Source organism: Meleagris gallopavo, chromosome 1 (assembly GCF_905368555.1).
Source record: "Meleagris gallopavo chromosome 1, MGAL_WU_HG_1.1, whole genome shotgun sequence".
In the NCBI taxonomy this organism is placed as follows: domain Eukaryota; kingdom Metazoa; phylum Chordata; class Aves; order Galliformes; family Phasianidae; genus Meleagris; species Meleagris gallopavo.
In genome coordinates this window covers 14,082,673-14,104,190 of record NC_139404.1, presented here as the reverse complement: position 1 = coordinate 14,104,190, position 21,518 = coordinate 14,082,673, and the positions used below count along the sequence as shown (strand labels likewise).

General features: G+C 40.1%; 1 protein-coding gene across 2 annotated transcripts in view; it reads right to left on the bottom strand.

Annotated features, from left to right (window-relative positions):
• The window catches only part of PIK3CG (phosphatidylinositol-4,5-bisphosphate 3-kinase catalytic subunit gamma), a 33,554-nt gene extending 12,329 nt beyond the window's left edge, over nucleotides 1-21,225 (bottom strand). The window contains exons 1-7 of one of the 2 annotated variants that reach the window (XM_085217211.1): nucleotides 21,087-21,225; nucleotides 14,075-16,090; nucleotides 9,491-9,556; nucleotides 9,168-9,393; nucleotides 5,863-5,966; nucleotides 3,416-3,562; nucleotides 2,371-2,461 (exon numbers count right to left, since the gene is read on the bottom strand). In XM_085217211.1, coding sequence (XP_085073337.1) covers nucleotides 2,371-2,461; nucleotides 3,416-3,562; nucleotides 5,863-5,966; nucleotides 9,168-9,393; nucleotides 9,491-9,556; nucleotides 14,075-16,078 — 2,638 coding nt within the window. In that variant the 5' untranslated portion in view covers nucleotides 16,079-16,090; nucleotides 21,087-21,225. Of the gene's footprint in view, nucleotides 1-2,370; nucleotides 2,462-3,415; nucleotides 3,563-5,862; nucleotides 5,967-9,167; nucleotides 9,394-9,490; nucleotides 9,557-14,074; nucleotides 16,091-17,294; nucleotides 17,449-21,086 lie in introns of those variants that run through there. The other variant, XM_085217218.1, reaches the window with a different exon arrangement.
• Nucleotides 21,226-21,518: the final 293 nt, after the last annotated feature.

Here is a 21,518-nt window from a genome sequence, read left to right as displayed (position 1 = left end):
TAGAGAAGGCTTCAGTAACTGGGACAGATCTCAACTAAGTTGCATTCATCTGAGCAGAAAGCAGCAAAAGCACAGTGCTGCCTGTTACCGGGGATCTGTGATACTGAGACAGGTGACTTTTACATTACGTGCCAACTTGAGCTTTTTAAATTTGGCAGTGACCCAGCACAGTAAGTAGTGAAAACTGCCTCACAAAACCACGAACATATGGCCATGCCAATGGGAGAGATAGGAACGTACGACTGTTCACCCATGATACATGGCAGAAAAAGTTCCTCCTCCTGAGATCTATTTGGCAGCAGCAGTGGACGTTTCGACGTTTCCAGAACTGCAAACTGTGTTGCAAACAGATGCCTTCAACAGACTGAGAAAGATCTACACAGGAGGGGATACCATCCAGGTGTTAGGAAATCTGTAGGACATCTGTCTGTTTCTCTATTTTCATGGTAAAATGGGGTATTGTCCTTGTGTTAAATACGTATAAACTGTCCTAAGTTCCTTGAAAATATGAAGAGGAAGGGAAGAAGCAGTTTGGAAGAAAACCATCAAAAATATTGTGAAAGAAAATTTGCATGTCAGCACTCTGGTTTTGTTCCAAACAAGCATAAGCTGTGTTTCAAGGTGTCCCACGTTGGGTATTACTAATTTAGGCTACAGGTATTTTCAGCAAGCCACACAGAAGTGAAGTGTGGATGTGATTAACCATGGCCCTACCATGGTGCTGGGGAGATGCTGAATTCTTACATCTCCCTCTCTATTGCATGTACAAAAATAAACAATTATTTCCTTGAGATCACAGAATGGGGAACCCATTAAGAATTTAAGAAAGAGTACTGAAATCTATAAGTTGAATATAAGAACATCATGGCCACTGGCAGAATTCCTACACCTTCCTCCATTAATTTAAAATATTACATTGCCTTAAGATGATTTGAAACAAGAAAAAAAATGAAAGCATTACATTTGTTATAACATGAGGTTAAAAAAATGACCTTGTATTTACAGTTTAAGCGTAGTTTGTATTTTGGTATATCATGACCATTTCCTTTAACTTTATTAGAATTCTATCAATACGATTTCTTTAGTTTTAAAAACACTTATATGAGGAGAAAAGAAACAGCTATGTGTTGCACTTCCAAGTACTGCTGGGCTTTCTGCACTCCTGAGAAATCTTGGAGCCAAAAGAAAGAATGATAAAAATGTTACGTGGCAATTTTGGAGAGGAAGTACACTGCAGATACTTATTTAAAACAGTTCTTAATTTTACCGGGACTCAGTTTAACATTCTTTGATCTGTAAAGCAAAATATACTGCAAAAAAATAAAACAACTAAAAAGCTGGAGATCATGGGAAATAAGCGGCAGCATTTATACTGTAATGATTTTATCAATCCATGCAGTTCCTATCATACTGCCAGCTATACAGATGACAGGTGTTAACAATGCTAATTTTTACAGATGTTCAAGATCTGAGTAAATGGCAGAGCACTACTTGCTAATCTGTCTCACTGATTAATGGTTTATATCAGCCAAATCATTCTTTTCAGCACGAAAGCTTAATTTGGGCATGGCCAATTTTTCTTCAGTGAGGAGGCTTTCCTCCAGCCAGCTGTGTGACAACTGGTCAACAGAATTAACTGTGACAGTCAATTCCGTGTTATCTGAAACTGTGCAATGTGGATGTGCTAGGGTGCATAATACATGCAAATCCAACACAGTGAGTCATGGAGCTGTCAGGACGTATACATTATGTATCAGTTTGGTATTTCAGGATGTAAGTGGACTTCTCCCAAGCTGATCAGGTTGCTCTACGTACCATGACACAGTTCTCCAGGAAATTTCATAAGGACCCCCCTGACTTCTCCCATTATGAACTCTACAAAATAGAAGATCTCCACTGCATGAACTTATGCTTATTGACAAATACTGCCTGAACGTTCCATCAAGTGATGCTGCTGCTTCTAGGAAGCATAGGGTATGGAGTTTCAGGTCAGGAAAAAACATAAATGTTTTTCTATTTTAACTCTTTTCTCTATTTCATCTTTATTAGCACATTAAAACACATATTGAAGAAGTCACTCGCTTTCACCACTTTTCCATATCAAACATTGTTATTAAAGAGAAACGTACAGCTGGATTCAACAGTTGGATTAGCAAAGGAAGCACAATCATTAAGCTAGTCTAGCATTATAAGGATATCCATCAGAAGGGCAGAAACCACAGCTAAGAGACAAATGAAGGCTGCTCACAGAAAGGTAAAGAAACTGATGTTGATTTCTGGACTGCAGTGTATACTGAATACTTCTCCTGTACACAACTTCTGTAACTATAATCTTTTGAATCTCTAGTTACATTAAGTGTGATCTCATACCTATTTTGTTCCCTGTAGAAATACAGCCATATGGTAGCAAACAGAGGTCCAAGGATTCTGCTTCCCAAATGGATTCCATAATTCGAAGAATCTAGTAAAAACAAAAAGGAATGCACGAAGTTATTACAAGTTCACAGAAAACAAAGAATCACAGAATGGGTTGGGTTGGGAGGGACCTTAAAGATTATCGAGTTTCAATCCTCTGCCATGAGCAGAGACACCTTTCACTAGATCAGGCTGCCCAGAGCCCTGCCAAACCTGGCCTTCTCTGTAGAGAAAGCACATCCACAAGCTTCTCTGGCACCTGAGGGTGCCTTCATCATCTTAAGCATAAAGATTTCTTTCCAGTATCTAAACTACATTGTTCAGACATTATTTATTACTTAGACAAATGACACTGCACAAACTTCTGACATGAGACTAAACCTTACTTGTCTATTTTGTGGCTTAAGAGAAGAACACAGAAAGTGTGCAGCCATTCAAGATTATCAGTTACAGAATCAGGGTGGTTTTTTTTTTCCTAAGCTGTCCTATGACTGGGCAATCTCTACTGTTCACAAGGTATTAATAAGTGTTTTCTATGATTTCTACATGATCTGAGATTGAACACATTAGCAAGTACACCCATTTTCCACCATAAATATCCCTGCAAATGCTAACAACCCCATTTGTCAGAGCAATCACTGAAATACTACTACAGCAATGCTATCACTTTTTTTCCATTTGTAATTTCACCTATCACATAGATCAATGAAAAAAATTCTTCATCAGAAAAACAAGCCATCTTGCACTAAATAACAGATTTCTTCTCTAGAACACCAGAATACCAAGTCTGCGTGGAATATGGCAGGAAAAAAGGCAACAGTAACTTAAAACACAGTAGTACAAAAAAGATCCTGTTTTTGCTATCAGCTTGCCATACAGCTTACAGAATGAAAGCCTCCTATTTTAACTGGACAGCACATCCTCCTCTGAAAAGTAAACCAATTAAAAAAAATTTACATATTCAATTTATTCCTAGAATACAGCACTTAAGCTATCTTACCTGTAAAATAAGCATGTCCTGACGGAGGTCATCTCCGTGTTTAAAGATGATGCCTATGGTTTCATTTGATAGAGCAGTTGGATCTGCACATTTAAACTCAAGCCAGAGGGGCTTCTTCTTGGATGCCATTACTTTACATTTTTCTATCTGTGAAAGAGAAGTTTATCATTAGGCACTGTGCTCCAACATCAGCACACCAACCTTCTTATACATCAGCTAGAGAGTAGTTCACCAACTTCCAATCAGTTAAACCACAAGAAACACACTGAAAATACATGTAAAGGATGGTTTTCCATTGCCAGAGAAAACCTCACCGAACCTGCAAAGCTTTGAACACTGCCCATGATGAAGGGAAACATAAGCCTTGACTCTCTGCAACTGATTTTAACTTGTAAATCTGCTTCAGACAGAAAGAATTTTTAAACCAGGAGTAAGTGCTTCTGAAATAACTGGAAAACTTAGAACCTCCCCAGAGTGTTCTGAGATGCTTTGCAAAACAGGAAAGTCGTCCAATGCAATCTGCCATATTGTCTACCCTTGTGACTTTTAGAGACCTCAGTTATTACAGACTACTTGATTTTACTCAATTTCCTTAGAAAATTGTGCAGCCAGATTCATGTGGAAAATGGCATTCGTGAAAGTAATTTAACACAGTAATTCATAAAATAACAGAATTAACACTCATTTAATTTTACTAATTTTTCAGTCTTGAGAAGTTCAGCAATGAAATTACTCAAATTGTATTATTTCAAATGTTTTCTCAACTGATTATGTCTCATACAAATGTGGTACGAAATACTTCCTATTCTGGAATAATTATGTACAGTAAAACCACATAAAATAATAAAAGCATTTACACACCAGTGTTTGAGAGCTGACAGAAGTGATGATGTCAGGAAAGATTATTTCAGAATATTCACGTTTCATAGACTGAGGTTCTGAACTTTGAGTTTAAAAGAAAACAGCTTTTATCACTATTTCTATTAAAAGGGGAAAAAAACTATTACAGCTTAGAGCTTACTTGAAACATTGGTTTTGCTACTAATATCTGGTTTAGACTATTCGAATTTCAGGCTGTGAGGATTTTAAGCTTATGGACAAGTAACACTTGTTAGAATGAAGACAAAATTAAAGCTTGCAAATATCAAATGTTGTATCAAACATTTCTGTTTATAGAAAAAAAACAAAACAGCTGCGTCTATTTTGGACATAACTTCTTTTCTTTGTAAACCAGTTACTTCATGTACCTAGGAAGGCCTTGGAAGGGCTGCCCACTTTCTAAGTAAAGGAAAACTAGAAAACCCTTAAAGATATTTTATTTTGAAGATCATTTTTTTGTCAAAAACTTAACAAAACAAATTTTAAAAGTTAAATATATATAAACCTACAAAAATTATAATCATTTAAATTAAGTTTCTGAAGTTATCAGAAATGTTGTATTTCTGAGTAAATATTGTTTCAATTGCCTTCTGTACAGACAGTACCTCCGTGGTCCTCAGCTGGGAGGTGTTCAGCTCTTTCAGTTTGACAGGCCTACAGGCTGTCTACCAGGGCATGAGCTTATTTAACAGAAACATGGATGGATTTGGAAAACAGTTATCAGTCACCTAGACGAGAACCCTACTGACTGGCAGTTCCTTAAGGTGGATGGTTCATCTTTTCTTAGCTAAAAGAAAAACCAAAGGATTCCTTTCTTGTAGGCTGCACATCAGGTGCATCCAAACAGCTTTCATTGTTTGTCTTTACCCAAATTTCACATAGCACAGTAGCTTCAAGAGCAAATGCACTGTCACAATACACTTGCTGATTTATTCATCATGTTTTTAACTGCAAAACATAGGAATTGGCACAGACCTCAACAATCACACGACAGCACTGAAGGAAACTCGTGTTTCTTAACGTATTTCTAGCAAAATGTTAATGTATTTTTTAATAAAAGCAACACAGTCAGCAGAGATACTGAAAAAATCAGAAATAGGTAAACGTTTGTATTAGTAAGACCAAAGTCTCAAATAAACCTTAAGGACATGTGAAGATCAGACACATCTTTCAGGCAAAACAAGAAAAGCAAGAAGAAAAACTGAATATCCCAGAATCTGTGAAGTCTGCTAAAACAGTTTTATACAGACAGGCATTTGATATAAATAGAATTCAGCCACCTGTTAAATCTTCAATTTCATTGACATTTAATGATTAGAATTTTTTAAGAGGAGTTGTTTTTGTGGTTTTTTTGTTTGCTTGTTTTTTGATTTTTTTACTGCATGGTAGCATGCCATCTCACTTAGAAAAATGCCATTAGCATTAGGAAGAATACTTTTTTGAAGCCATGAAATGTCATCACATTCACAGTGAAATAAGGTCTTTAGATGTTTTTACCAAATGAAGCATATTTGCACATAGGATAATTTTTTTTAAAAAGGATTTGGAGAAACTCAAAATGTACTTACCACTAGGGCTCCTGCTCTTAGCCCAGGGTCATACGGGACTCTAAAACTTTCTGGAAGTTTGCTGCCTTGTAGTTTTTCAAGTTTTTGTCTAAGTTGTGCAATAACTGCAATTGCAAACAAGAAAACACACTAAAATCAAAAGTTAGAGGTAAAAGCGTTATAGCTAATAGAACTTATTAACTGATGATTTAGCTAAAAACAAATCCTCTGTTTAGCTACTTTTTAAAGTGCATTCCTTGAAGACATTCTATTTTGAGGAATGGAGGAAAACTCTTTTAACTTCCGTGGTTAATGGGCTGTTTCAGAAGTCTTGAAGCACCTCACAATTCGTGGTCCCTCTACGCAGTGTCAAAACCACACAGTGCTTGATATTCCTCAGAAGACTCCATCTCCACGGTTGAAGAGATTACATTAAAAACTCAACTTTCATTTAAAAAAAACAAAATGACACAACACAAAATGTATATATACATTTCTGTATTTCCCTTATTACTGCCAAAGAAATGCTCAAATATCTCCCTCAAAGGCTCAGAAGAAAGGGGAACTTGGAAGTACCTTGCATTTACCAGTATTATCCTTCACTTTTCTCACTGCTCCTATATCCAGATTCGTGGCTTTTGAATTCATGCAGCACTGTACAGTATAGTCATAAGGAATTCAAAGACAGATATGCTGAATTTCTTATTTAAGTTTTCTTGTTGCAGCCCTGTATATTTCATATTACAGTAAGAAGAAAATTTGGTGACTGATGTGATATCTAATCTGGTAAAAATAAAAAATTAATTAAGATCTGCCAGCGAGGTAGAGAAGCTAATCAGTGAACAATATAATTAGAATCACAGAATCACAGAATGGCCTGGGTTGAAAAGGACCACAATGATCATCTAGTTTCAATCCCCCTGCTATGTGCAGGGTTGCCAACCACCAGACCAGGCTGCCCAGAGCCACATCCAGCCTGGCCTTGAATGCCTCCAGGGATGGGGTATCCACAACCACAACCTCCTTGGGCAACCTGTTCCAGTGCCTCACCACCCTCTGTGTGAAAAACTTCCTCCTAATGTCTTACCTAAACCTTCCCTGTCTCAGTTTAAAGCCATTCCCCATTAGATTAAAACTAGTCCCTCCTTAGATAACTTTCCTAGGAATAAACTAGGTTGTGGTAACGCAGGTCATCATGTAAAAGCTTTCTAAAATTTAACTACTGATCCCTTACACAAGTCTAGTTCGATTTCAGTAAGTCTTCTCACAATGTCAAACGATGTAATTTGAAAACTGTATACTGACCAACTGAAATGTGTAAAAATTAGGTGTTAGCTGACACAGGTCAAAGCACTTCCTAAACCAATTTTCTCGTTGAGCTTAAGAACAAAGTACTACATATTTTAAGAGAAACGTTTCTTCTTTAAGAGAAGAAAGAGCTGCACATACACACCTAGGGATGACAAATCATCAAACAGCACAGTGATGAAAGCAGACAATCCAATACAAGCTGGTACTGCTGTATTCTTAAGGATTTATTTACTATCATTACTTGCTATGTTTTTAATATAAAGAAAGAGATTACAACTAAGGTGAATGTAAGTTTGATGACATGACTGTTACTGGAATATAGGCCTTAAAGTAGTTTATTACAAAATAAAAAAAAAAAAACACAAGCACTGAAGGAAGAAAAAATATATATATAAAAATTAGATGAGACTGCATGAGAGAATGAAATGAAACAGTTTAAAGCATTCAGGCTTAAAATATAAAAAATAAAAGAATAGAAATGATATGGAAGAAAAAGAAGCAATAAACTAAAAAAGAAAGTCTAGGAAATAAATTTTTAAAAATTCAAGAAGCTTAGAAGGATGCCTATAGAAAAAGTTGCATCCCCAGCAATCTGAGAATGAATTAAACTAGTATCATTAGGACAGTCTACATGGAAGCCTTATTCAGTGGAAATTTCAATTACATAAAACCTCTTTAACTGTTCTGCTGTAGATTCAATACAGAGTTTCTTTAATTTCAAAATCCTGTGGGTGCTAAAGTGATTGCTTTCTCTTGAAACTTTTCTTCTTGTCCACAGATTTTTCAAAGATAATATGTTAAGGAAACCACTGCTGTTACACACATGTACATCTGCAAGGCTCTAAGTTCCTTTCAGAAACATGGGATCTGACCAGATTTGTTTAGGTTATACAGCACTTTTATATACATTTAAAATGCTGTTTAGAAAGAATACTGTATAAGCACTCAGTGAGTCTCAAAATTCACACTAAGTGGTAGTGTAACTGATAGCATATTATATATCAAAGAATAAATGCATATTCCCTTTACACTTTATGCAAACACAAATAAATTTGTTTTTCAACTGATACAAACAATTTTAATAAAAAGGCAATACTGAATGCTCTGCATTTATACTATGTTTTTAATATGGAAACCTCCAGCCCTGAAGAATAGCTCCTGAGAGCCATCAGCTCCTCAGTGGATTCCTTACTTTCCAAGACAAGGTCTGTAAAAACATCTGCATCTCAAATACCACCCGACACTTCCCAGTAACCAGAACAGGAATGTCTTTTGAACCAAGGACTTTGTGGCCTAGAACACACTGGTCTGAACACGTAGGAAGAACTAGTATGTCTCTCTCCCAAATTTTACAGCTTTTAGAATTTATTATTGCCATGTCTCTTGCACTTAGCCCAAATCTGAGCAACTAACAGGAATCTTAATAAAAATGCTTTTAAGGAAGTCACTTGAGGGAAAAAAAAAAAAAAAAAAAGGCAGGAAAATACAGAGGTAAACAGGCATTGCATAACCCTAGTGTGAGGCCAAAACAGTGCTTACAGGAACTGAAAATAACAATGTCACATCTGTGTCTCACAGGACTCCTATTCATTGCGCTGCAGAGCACCAAAGATGTGCTCTGTATATTCAGGACTGATCCATCAGCTACTTGTGGTCTAGCAGAGGCTGCTCTGAACTCATCCCCACTGCCCTTGCCAAGGGTGTTCCAGGCCCTGCTTGGAGTAAGGCTGTGTTTCTTGGCAAGTGCCATTTTTTGCTCTGTACTTCCAGTTAATATTTGTGTCCTGGGTTGCTTCTATTTTTCAGTGCTGGTATTCAGCTAAGAATTAAGTGCAAAATTCTAACTTTCCAGTTGCGTGGCATGAGGCTCAAGAAGATAAGTCAACGAATGGAAATATTACGTCTGTAATCTTCCATGATTTTTAAATAACCTAGACAATCTGATGCCTAGATTTCACAACTAAACAGAAAAGAACAATACTATTACAAACAAAGAAATGTCTGTTAATAAATACCTTGAGAAGTGACATCGTATTTTTCCGCAGAAACCGATTTTGTCTCCATTGTGACTTTATGCAACAATTCAATGACTTGAACCTGTTTCATGAAATCATGCAGCATTGCTTTTCCACAGCCCCTAAGATAGGCTTCTAGGATCACAGCGAACCTCTGCTGGTAGTGCATAGATTGGGCAATCTCACTTCTTAAAAACCAAAACAAGAAGTGACCGATTCTTTTGTTCTAGTGGTGAAGAAAGACATTACAATTAGCACACATGACAATTCCTTGCGATAATGCGAGTAACTTAGCATGAATTAGCTGCATTTGAAATACTTACTCTTAAACCCCGTTTCAGCAGAAATCTGGCTAATGCGCTGTCATGATAGGGCTCAAATTTCACAGCCTGGAAAATACAGAGAAGACGTGTTAGTAGCATGTAAGGGCCTCTTACACTTTACAGATCACATGTACTTAACACAGTGCTGTAAGAAAGAGCATAACAAAACATTTTTTTTGAGGAAACAAAGTTGAAAAAAAAAAAAAATACTTCTCTGCAGGATTCAGCAAGCAACTTTTATTTGCAACAGTTTCTTTTCAGATTAATGCAACAAGCAATTTGTAGCCAGCAGGGCAAGGGAGGTGATTGTTCTCCTCTGCTCTGCCTTCATGAGGCCCCATCTGGAGTACTGCATCCAGGCCTGGGGCCCCCAGCACAGGAAGGATGAGAAGCTGTTGGAGTGGGTCCAGAGGAGGACCATGAAGATCAGAGGGCTGTAGCACCTTTCCTATGAAAAAAGGCTGAGGGAGTTGGGTTTGTTCAGCCTGTTGAAGAGAAGGCTCAGGGGAGAGATCACTCAGGCCTTCCAGTACATGAAGGAGGCTTAAAAGCAGGAGAGGGTCAACTTTTTACACAGTCGGATAGTGATAGGACAAGGGGGAACAACTTTAAATTAAAAGACAGGAGATTTAGGTTAGATGTTAGGAGAAAATTCTTTACTCAAAGGGCGGTGAGGCCCTGGCACAGCTGCCCATAGAGCTGTGGGTGCCCCATCCCTGCAGGCGCTCAGGGCCGGGTTGGATGGGGCACTGGGCAGCCTGAGCTGGAGGGGGGGCAGCCAGCCCACGGCAGGGTTGGGGATGGGTGAGCTTTAAGGTCCCTTCCAACCCAAACCATTCTGTAATTCTATGACAAGCAAGGCAGGGCTGAGCTAACTGGTGAGACTGAGTTCTGGACTGCCAGTGAAACAACACAGCAGTCTGTAGGAAAACCTAGCAAAATGAGAAAACAGCCTGCAGTCTGACCGACACAGAGAATGCTTGAAAAGATTATTGCCAAATGAAATAATGTATCTGTAACTATTCTTTAAATAAAACATTCGGTAAGAGTGCACCATTTCTGCTAACAGGCAGCACCTCAGGATGGGAAGCAGGGCTCCTTGCTGGGTGCCCCAGCTCCCACAGCAGTCAAGGAGCAGCTTATCAGTACCCATCATCCGAGGCACTCTGACTCTCAGTCCCAGTGAACCACAAAAAAGAAGAAAAGCTCCAATACAAATACCATTCTATAGGATAGAGCACAGCTAAAAAGACTTAAGCAGAGCTGTTTTTTTCAATGGCTCAGTGAGAACAGAGATACTTTCTCTTCTAGCAGCCACTCCCCTGCACCAAGCCCACAGATATTGCCAAGACACTGCCAAAATGGGGTGGAAACAAAGTCAACAACTTTTTTAAGACTCAGGAATTTTCTTCTGTTATTCTCACCCTCACCACAATAACCAAGTGAGTCCGTCTCTAAAACAAAATCTAACCCATGTTCTGGGTTGGGCCCTGAGCTGTGAGGGGTAGCCTGGTGACTCCTCCAAGTGCTTTCTCCATCTGCTTTTCTGTTGACTGAAGGACTCAAACTTACAAGAGGATCATACTGAGGCTAAAGAGGATGAAAGGTAGGCATGTAGACACGGAAAGAGAAAGTAGCAGCAAACAAGCCCTGGAAGAGAGTCACAAAATCCCTTGTGTGGTGTGGACAGAGGGGTTGATGAATGGTTTTAGGTTCTGGAAACAGTCAGGACGTAGCAGTGGGTAGATTAAGGGCAAACAAAAGGGATGTGCAGAGCCTGGTGCATGCAGCATGCTCAGCTTTCAGAAGCATCACAGTACACAAACCTCCAGGGATAGCTATGCAGTGTAGCATAACAGCTCTTTCAAGATCGCTTGAAAGTGTTCTGCAGCTTGCAAGGAAGCAACCAAGCCATGAGCACAGCTACGCTGAATTCATTAAATATTTCCTAAACATACTGCAGCACACAGTTCCACCTTTATTCATAAAAATCAACACTAACTCTCCAATAGTTTAATTCACCCAAACAACAGCATCTTACTTAGGAAAGATAATAAGAATTCACAATCTTAAATTGATTGTAAAATATGTAGACCTTTTACTTCACATGTGAGATGACGAGGTATTATGTTTTTTTAATAAAAATTTATTTTCAATGCCATAAGGAACCCAAAAGCAATGACTATTGCATACATTCAAACGGATTTGCTTACAAGGAAGACTATTAAAGACCTTATTTTGGTATACATCCTGCTGAGTGTTCTCCATCCACATAACTGAAAAACAACTTCAGAATGAAACAGAGCCAAAAGCCTGGACACTGTTTCAAAACAAAACTTCCTTACCTTAAAGTTGTAAATGTAAATTTCAACATAAGAAGTACTAAAAAAAAAAGTTTTATGACTGTCCTTATTATGCTTGTGTCTTGGAAATAATTATTTTTTAAAAAATCAATCCTTTTTTTTTTTGCATAGAGACAATTACAAGTATTTGAATATGAATAATAAAAGCCAGCCATGAGAAAAAGCCTGACAGTATTTCCCTTCCTGGACCTTTGCTGGGTCAGCTCACCAACAGGAGGCACTGACATAATGCCACATAAAAGTACTGTGATTTTCTTCACTGGCATTTGTTTTTCAATGGATTTTGCTGTGATTTAACCGTCCTTGCCATGTTTTACCACAGAGAGCCACAGACCTTTATCAGACGTTCTGATATCAGATTTATTCATCGCATATCTACTTCTGTTTGGGATAGACCAAGTGGGAAATAACACGATTCCCACCTGCACTGGGATGTAGGATGGGAACACCCTATGCATATGGAAAGAAGCTGTAAAACTTTCACAAAGGCACACATGTGAGAAGTCATGACTGTTTTCAAGATAGACATCCATGATGTCCTCCTAGAGCAGAACACTGCCAAGCATCCATTCATTCTCAGAAAACATGCGGTGTCAATACTTGGCTGCATGTTGCCAAAGTTTGTGCCCTGCAATTAACCATGGAAGAGAATCCAAGGAAGCAGCTAGGAGGTATAAGCTGGGACTCTTAGTATTTTTTCCCTTTTGAGGATGACAGTTTTTTAATATCTGGATAAGTTTCTTATTAAAAATGACATGGTGAAATTAAACTACTATGAAATTACACTATGCTCATTTAATTTACCTTTAGAGTGATTTTTCTCTTTAAAACTCTCTCCTGAAAGCAAATAATATCAAAAAGAAATTTTAAAAAGAGTATTTTCCCCCTTCTGTTAGGCACTTTGATGTGGACCAATCGCCATCCCACGCCCTAATTTAGATACAGAGGAGAATGAAATTGCTGAGCTGCGTGCAGACTGCAGAGCCGCAGCCAAGCAGATCCAGCCCATCAATGTGGGAGGTCTGGGGAAGCAACCACGGCGGTTCCTTTGGCTAATGCTAAGCACACCAATTCTGCCTGGGGAGCCTCATCTTCAGACAAGTGAAGACAAGACTAATGAGGTTTCCTTAAAGCACTACCAGTGTGCACCTAAATCTGAAAAATGAACTTTATTTTTGCAGCAACCAGGGCCCTCTGAACATATGGAAATCCAAAGCCCCATCCTGCCAGTTCCCAGGTTTCTTTTTTTTGGGGGGAGGGGGTGGATGGGTGGCGTTGTTTTTTGTTTTTTAGTGCCAATTCTGTTCTCTGATTCTTTGAAAAAAGCATTTCCTGCTGTGCGGCTGGCAGCCCTGCACGCGACCCAGAGACCTGCCAGGCCCAGGAAGCCTCAGCGCCGCCCAGCTTCACTGGGGGACACGCTGCCCTTGCAGGACCGCAGGTCCCACCTCTCAGAAGCCATAGAACTTTGCCACCGACAGCCAGCCCAGCTCCAGCCCCACTTTGTGAAAAACAAACCAACCGATCTGCTTGTGCAACCGATGCCAACTTTCCAGACGTTTCATCTAGCAGACTGCACACAAAGCACTTCAAATAAATACAGTGGTGATTCATTTCCATTAAAAACACTTTTTCTTTTTTATTCAACTTCCCAGAATGAATTAATTTATCTATGAATAACAAACTTTTATTTGCTTTTTAATTATTTTAGAACCTTCTAGATAAATTTGGTCCCCTTAGCAGTCCACAACTGACTGTACTGCCACATGTTATATAACAGCACTGTCATTCCAGATCCTGAAATCCAACTCCAGATTTTTATTTGGGCCTTTGCTGTGTTAACATCTGCCTTTACTTTCTTTCTCTACGTTGGTAAAGGTAACCAACAGCGTCATCCAGACGTGACAAGAACAGGATTAGAGATAGCACAGTAAGGATTGGCTCCCACCGCAGCCACGTTAAGCGTTGACAACATAACATATCGTTGTAGACACAAGATGCAAACTAAAAGACACAAGGCAATGCCAATACCAAAATAATGATACAGACAGAAGGTGAAAGTTGAAAATGAATTTTGGGTTAGTTTGGTCACTACCACTGCTTTGATTAAAATCTGAAGGCCTCAAAAACAGGGTTGTTTGCTGACATGGGAATGGTTATATGGTGATGTAAATATTCTCAGAAGCCAGAGATCAAAAATACAAATACAAATACACCTTACCTGCACAAGCTGCAAAAGATAATGAAGAACATCATCATCTTCTAAACTTTCCAGTTTTTGAACTGCCATTGCTCGTACATTTTCATCAGAAAAGTTACAGTCCAGAAGCTGCATTGTGAGTCCAACATCTAAAGTGCTTTGATCCCACGCCTCCTTTTTAGCTAGCAACTGGTATGTTTTGGCCACTATTTCTTGTTGTCCCCATTTGACAGAACTAAGCAGCTTAGGGTATGCCTTGGGATGCTTTATGCTTTCGTATCTAAAGTGCCACAACAGTTCTTTGTCCTCAGGAGAAAGTGGATTAAGTGGGTCAGTTGCTATGATCTCTTCAAGTTGCTTGCGAAGCTGGTTGGGCATTTCAGCTCGTGTCCTGTCCCCCTGAGAGTCAGATGTTATCCTGTGCTTGGGCAAGGCAATTGGGTGACAATATTTGTCCAGCACAATAGAGATAGCCATGGAGTTTTCTTTATCCGGATTAGTTGCCGAGGTGAGTTTGTCTGCATTGATACTTCCTTGTTCTTCCCCTTTGCCTGGGATTTTCCACATGTGGAGAACATACTCCCCACTTCGTAGCAGGAAACGGTGATCTATCAATAAAAGATTCACATAATAGAGAAGTTGAGTTTTGCATTTTGAATCAGAGTTGGGGGATTCGTGTGACTGAAGGTTTGTCTTTGTGGACAATCCCTGTGCTTTACCACAATATATCTGAAGATTCAAGAGTGCTCCTTTAGGCAAATCCTTGATTTTGATATCAAATTCCAACCAAATATTCCACAGAACCTCTTCAGTAAAAGGCTTTGAGGAAGTCCTCCTTTGTGAAAGGAGCTGTTGCCCATGTTGAATGTTAGCCTCTACAAATACAGTAAGATCAGTATTTCTTGGTAAAACTGGGATATCAATACCAATTATTTTCACCCTGAATTTCCTGTTACAATCCCACAAAGAGATAGTGAAGACTCTCTCATGATCTTTTCCATCTATAGTCAATTGTTCGTGATATCCTGTAACTCCTGTACAGTCATCTACCAAGGGCCACTCTTCCTTCTGCACCTCATCCTCACTTGGGTCAGGGGGGTTGTCTAACACAAGGTGGATTTCTTCCCCATTCTTAAGGCACTGTCTTATCCAGTGAAAATCCTTGATGGGTGTGTCTCCAGTAATGTACTCATCTCTGCCACAAATCCTAAGAACAAAATCCAGTTCGCTATGATCTTCAGGAATATCCATTAAAGATTTTTTCTTTGCCATTTTTGTGAAAAAGCTATGGAGAATCATATCTGGAGTGTCATCTATCGACACTTTAATTTTTTGGCTCGTCGTTCCTCTATGTATGATTATAAAAATGTTATTATTAGTTATCTTTTTGAACAAATATTCTGGGAGTGGCTTAGATGTAGTCCATGGGTGCATTGCATACAATTTAGGATCTCTACAAGCTACTTCTATCATTCGTGGAGTGACTAATCTGCGTCGGGTAAATTCTAGTTCATCATCGTGCACGTTGCTTACATCAGTAACATCATAACCAATTAAATCATTAAGCTGCCGCTGAAATTCCTGAACTTCTTCTGATGGTTTTTGTTTCTGGACTACATATATCTTGCCTACTTTCTTCTGTAACACTTTCCAGTACAGTATGCAGTCTAATGTCTGTAATAGTTGATGCTTATCATAAATTTCATACCATTGCCCCTTCTTCTGATACTGAAGTACGAACTGATCCGGGGTGAATGCATGGTAGAAGTCTGTGGTTTGACTCATCTCTATTGCACGCATCCAAATTTGTGCTTTCATTTGCTCAACAGTACAGTTTCCAGCTATTTCGAGTAACATCATTTCCGGTACTTTAGTATGCTTATTGCTTGTAGGTAAAATGAACTCAATGGATATCAGTTCCATTGAAGACAAATTACTCGATGTACAATGAGGTTTCATTCTTCTTCTCCTTCGTTTGTTTTCTTCTCTCATAACAACAGGCTGTTCATAGTCACCCAACTCCATGCCAGAAGAAATCTAACAAAATATAAATACATATGATTGCATTCTCATCTACATTTTCCTTACAGTTATTTTTTACTTATTGGTGATTAAAATCACAAACCAGTCACAATCCTGCTACATGTTTTTTAGATTTCCTCTTCCCCTTAATTTCTGGTCTTAAATTCTTGCTTTATATAAACCGCTCCAGATGTAATCTTTTCAATTCAAAACCAAATATAAGGAGAAAAACCAAACCCAATGATTAAATAATTAAAATAGAGCTTTTAAACAGCCTTCCCAGATTTCACTGAGGATAAGCAGTCTGACAGTGTATTTCTGCTCCAGTGACTTGCTCTTTAATCAAACGCCGATTCCTCTTTTTTGATGTTGTTGGTACTAACAGAAGTGGATTTTCATAGAGATCAAAAGATACCGTAAAGTGTATGAACAGAATACTATCCTACCAAGTTCTAGGAATGACAGAATATGAAAAAACAAATGATTATTTTTCAGACTGGACTCATTTTCCTCTAACTCTCTTTTTCATGATGAGGAATAAGGACTTACACCAAAAGCATTCCTTAAAATTCAAAAGCCAGCTTCTTAAGACAGACGTTTAACATGCATCTGAATTCAAGCCCAGTTTCTTTAGATGTGATTGATTTTTTAAAATCAAGCCACTCACCAGACTTATAACATACAACAATTTTAAAAGCAAGCACTTCCGATATAAACTATTACTATGTCACAGAAGAAAAAACTCCCAAGCTGAGGACATAAAAAGAACTCGTACGCTGGGGGCTGGATCTAGATGATGTTTAAAGTCCCTTCCAACCCAAATAATTCTATGATTCTATGACATTTTATTACCCTGTACCTTATTGGTATTTTGTTCACAACTTAACATTGTTCAGTGAAAATGAATTTAAGTGGAAATTATTCACCAAGAGGTTGGAAGACACTGGACGCGCTTGCACAAGCTGCCCGCTGAGTTTTCTTTCACTGACTTACAGCAGCATATGAAACATCTTTCTTTTTACAAAAAAAATATTTCTCTAACTACTAGAAAAACTAAAACACACTGAAATAATGATGCTTCAGCAGACAACAGAGCAAGAAGATAAAAACATTTTAAGCTAAAACAATCTAACGTGCTAACTACAACTCTTTTTTCAAGTCCCGGAAAGCAAACAGTGGACATCACTTCCGTAATGGACAAAACACAAGGAATTATTACCTGCTTATCAAGTAAAGGCTGAATTGCTGAAGACGACTCATTTGTTTAATTTCTGAAGTTCCTATTTTTCAAAGGAAGATCATTCATACAAAAAATACTTTGTTAAACTCTTCTGCTTTTCTTGCTCGCCCTCCTATCCAGATGCAAAGGAAGTGCTGCACTTAGCAGGAAGGAAGTTTTAACCGAGTTGATTATTCGTATGATTGCTCATTTTAAAAAAAGGCAGAGCGCTTTTCCTGTCATAACAGTAAAAATACATTTACAATGGAGCAATGTAATTTTAACACACATGCATAGGAGACACGCTTAAGCCTGTCTTTAGCACAGACTAAAACAGCTAAAAATAATTTGGGCAATAACACTAATGAATCTAACTAAAACATTTTTAATATCAGCATGAAGATGGAGTATATTTTAAAGAGTTTAGCTACTTTTTAGGGGTTGAATAAAAATACTAGACAAAAGAAAACTAATCTGCAATGCTTCCTTATTTTTATTTGCATGGTGGTAGCACTTTGAGGACCCCCAGCTTACATTAATTACAGGTTTTTTAAGCCAACCTCTCTATAAACATCACACGGAGATGGTATATTCCAAGGATCTTGCATGGTAACCTCAACAACAGAATCATTGGGCAATCTTCCTCCTCATCCTTTTAACTCGTGCAGTTACAGTCACAAACACATGGTGAAACCCACTAGAAATGACAATTTAAGATTTGGGAAGAATTTTAACTACAGATTTCATCCTTAAATTTTGAGGGCTTGACTTTGCAGCATCCTTCCAAAGTCTGTATTTTAAAGTGTAATTTCTAAAAGATATAATATAGTCAGGAGTTTAATGTATTTTTCTTTATTTAAAGGTAAGCTATTAGCAGGGAGGCTTCTCATGCCCAAAGGATGCATATGTTTCTTGCAAGTATCTCTCATCCTAAAAGTCTTTGTGATGATCCTACTAAGTAAACTTGGACTCATTACATTTTCACTGTTTTTTGCCTGCTAAAGACATCCTATTTTGCCACTGTGCAATACGTACTTAAGGACAATTTTTCCAAACAAGTATATGCATATGTTCCTCCTCCTGATAAGTTATTCCAGCACTAGTCAACTGATCAGCACCATCAAGGCATCCAAGTGAAGCATCTCTAGCTCATGCTGCAGGGAATTACCCCATACACTGCACAACTACAGCGACTGACAGCTTCACCCCTTTTAGGACCTACCAGTAGAGCAGCAGTATGAAAGAATCAGATATTCCCCAGCAAACTGCATCAGATACAGTGCCAAGTGTGTGACACCTGTGCAGCTGCCCATATAAGACTCTTCTCCACATTCATTTGGGTTGCTACCTACCAAGTGTACTCCAGTGCAAAGATCCAACTCCATCTCTGACCCAGCTCCAACAGCTTCAGAAGTCAGTTCTTGGAACAACGACCATCTCTAGCCTGTGTTTGTACAGTGACAAACACATAAGTGACCCCATCTTACTTAAGGTGACATCAAAATTGTAACTATTTCCTTCTAATCCATGCGTGGCCATGGCACAGATTTATGTTTAGAACTGAAAATCTTTTAAAATCACTTCCTAAAACCTTTGTCATGCCTAAGCATTACTTCCAGTATGGATGTTTCTATATGCCTGTTCCAACACCAAAAAAATAATTTAAATTAACTTTTTTTTTTTTTTTTTTTTAATTCTTATGAGCCCTCATCAAGTCTCAATATCCTTGTAATAACTGAAGCATCCTACAACTGGCCCACGAATCCTCAATGGTACACCAGAACACAGGAGGAGGGCCTTCAGGGTAACTACAAGAAGCAAACTCCCATCTCCCATCAAGTTCCCACCTCTTTGCTCAGGTCAGCAAACTGACTGCAACAACAACAGAAAAGACTGGTTAATTTTCAGCTGGATCAGTTCCTTGATCTGACTCACCAGTTGCAGGGATGGTAGGGCAGTGAAGGGAATGGAACCACTGCTGTTCACAGTAACAGAGACCGAAACATAACAAATAGTAATACTAAATCAGTGCACCTGTCAAACTTCACTGCTTGGTTAAGACTGTTAGAGTTTTACTATTGCTTATTCTTTACCATATATACTTATGTTTCTACTAGTTTCTGCTTTTAGTTAATCCACCATATGAAAAACACTTTAAATCACTCTTTTCACATTACTGTGAATCTACAGGAAAATAGGCACTATCCAAGCAAGAATTATATGTTATGCAAATACAATAATGATTCACTTACACTGACGCTCTGAGATAAAGCTAACTGTAAAGATAAATGAAGAAAAAGTCCACATATATGACACAGCCCAAAGGTTTCTAAGCAGCACTCTACATCTACATGCCAGTATTGCTTTGTAGCTGGAGACTGCTTTGCATTTGATGGATAAGCAAAATTTATCTTCCTACTATATGCATTGCAATGCAGTTGTGAGCTATGCAGGGAAGATGCAGCACTAACATGTTAAGCATGAACACAGCTAAAAAAGAACTGCCTTGACTAGTTCTTCTGTCAGACCCACTAGCAACTACCAACTCTCACCAGGATTAAATCAACACAAGTTCCTTCCATTAGCAAGTAAACATTACAGATAATGTTGCAGACTTCTACATCAAAAAGTATACTCATCAGCAGATACAGCTTAACAGAAGGTTGTAGACTATAATTTGGTGAGGACTGCAATATTTTCAGGGCCCAAGTCTTTCCTAAAGACTTCTGCATATTTTGGTTTCTACTCTAGTTCTCTATCTGGCATAGATACCTAAAACTGGAAGAAACAGTAACTTCTAGCTGGTTCTAAAAATAAAGATAGGAAGTTTGGAAGAATCTTGGCTAACCAGTTAATGTCAGTAATGGGTAATCTACTTGTAAATCGATGCAGGGTCTGAAAACACAAGGATGACATCTCCGACTGCTGCAGTAACATTTCAATTTGCACCGTCTTCCAAATATTGACCTCAAACTGTAACATAGGATCATAGAATCGTAGAATGGCTTGGGTTGGAAGAGACCTTAAAGATCATCTAGGTTGAACTCCCTGCCACTGGCAGGATCTACAGAGAATGCCAGCTCCAGAATGTCTTAAGCTTTATTTCGGACTTTTTTTTTTTTTTTTTTTTTGGTCAGGGAAAGTTTATGACTTACACATACTGGGTCACACAAGAGATTATTATTTGCTTGATGAGGAAATACAGTCATTTATTGTTTAAACTCTATGCGCAGCACAGCTAACTCGCAGTCCTTAAGGGCACAGGCAGGCTGATCACCCACTTGGCACAGTTTGATCAGCGCTCCAATAATTTCACACGGAGGGTTTCTCATCAATCCTGCAATTCTTCGTCGGGCCAAGCCCCAACTCGGCACTGAGGCCACGCAGAGCGAAGCATCAGCCGGGCTCGGACGCACTCAGCCCCGCCTTGCGGGCCGCGGTGCCGACTAACAACTCAGTAGAGCCCCTCGAATTGCTCTCAGGGCCGAGCGCAGCCGGGAGCGCGAAGCCGGGGCCGGGCCGGGCCGAGAGCGCCCCGCGGCCGTGCCCACCGAGATGGCGGCCGAAGCCGAGAGCCCGCGGGAGGAGCGGAGCCGCAGAGCCCACCGCAGCCCGGCAAGGAGACCGAGCCCGCTCGCCTCCGCCCGCCGCGGGGACCAGGCCGGGCCGCGGAGCCGCACCGCGGGATCCCCCGTCCGAGCCGCCCGCCCCCGGCCAGCCACGGGGCTTCGGTGTAGGGCGGCGCCGACATGGGGAAGGTTCCGGCGGCGAGCCCGGAACGGTGCTACTCACCGCTGTGCGCGGCCGCGGCCCCGCTCCGGACAGGTGTTCTCCTCAGCAGGAAGCGGAGCGGGTCGGGGGCCGGAGGGGAGGCTCCATGGCCGGCAGTAGGCAGCTCCGGAGCCGCCGCCAATCACGCGCCGGGCACAGGGGGAACCGGCGGCGGGGCCTCCCCGCCCCGCTCGGCCGGCACGGCGCGGCCCGGCCCCGGGCGCTGCGCTTGGCCCCGCCGCGGAGCGGGCCTCAAGGCCGGGCCCCTTCCCCCGAGTCGAGCGGGGGCCTGGGGAAGGGGCCGGCGCCGGGCCTGGCCGCCGCGCGTATCTGTCGGGCGCCGGACCCCGCCTGGCCGCCGGGAGGTGGCGGGCGGCCGCGCCGGACGGGGGACGCGCGGCTGCGGTGCGGCCGCATCGATCGGGGCGGAGAGCGACGGGGATCGCGCTCCGG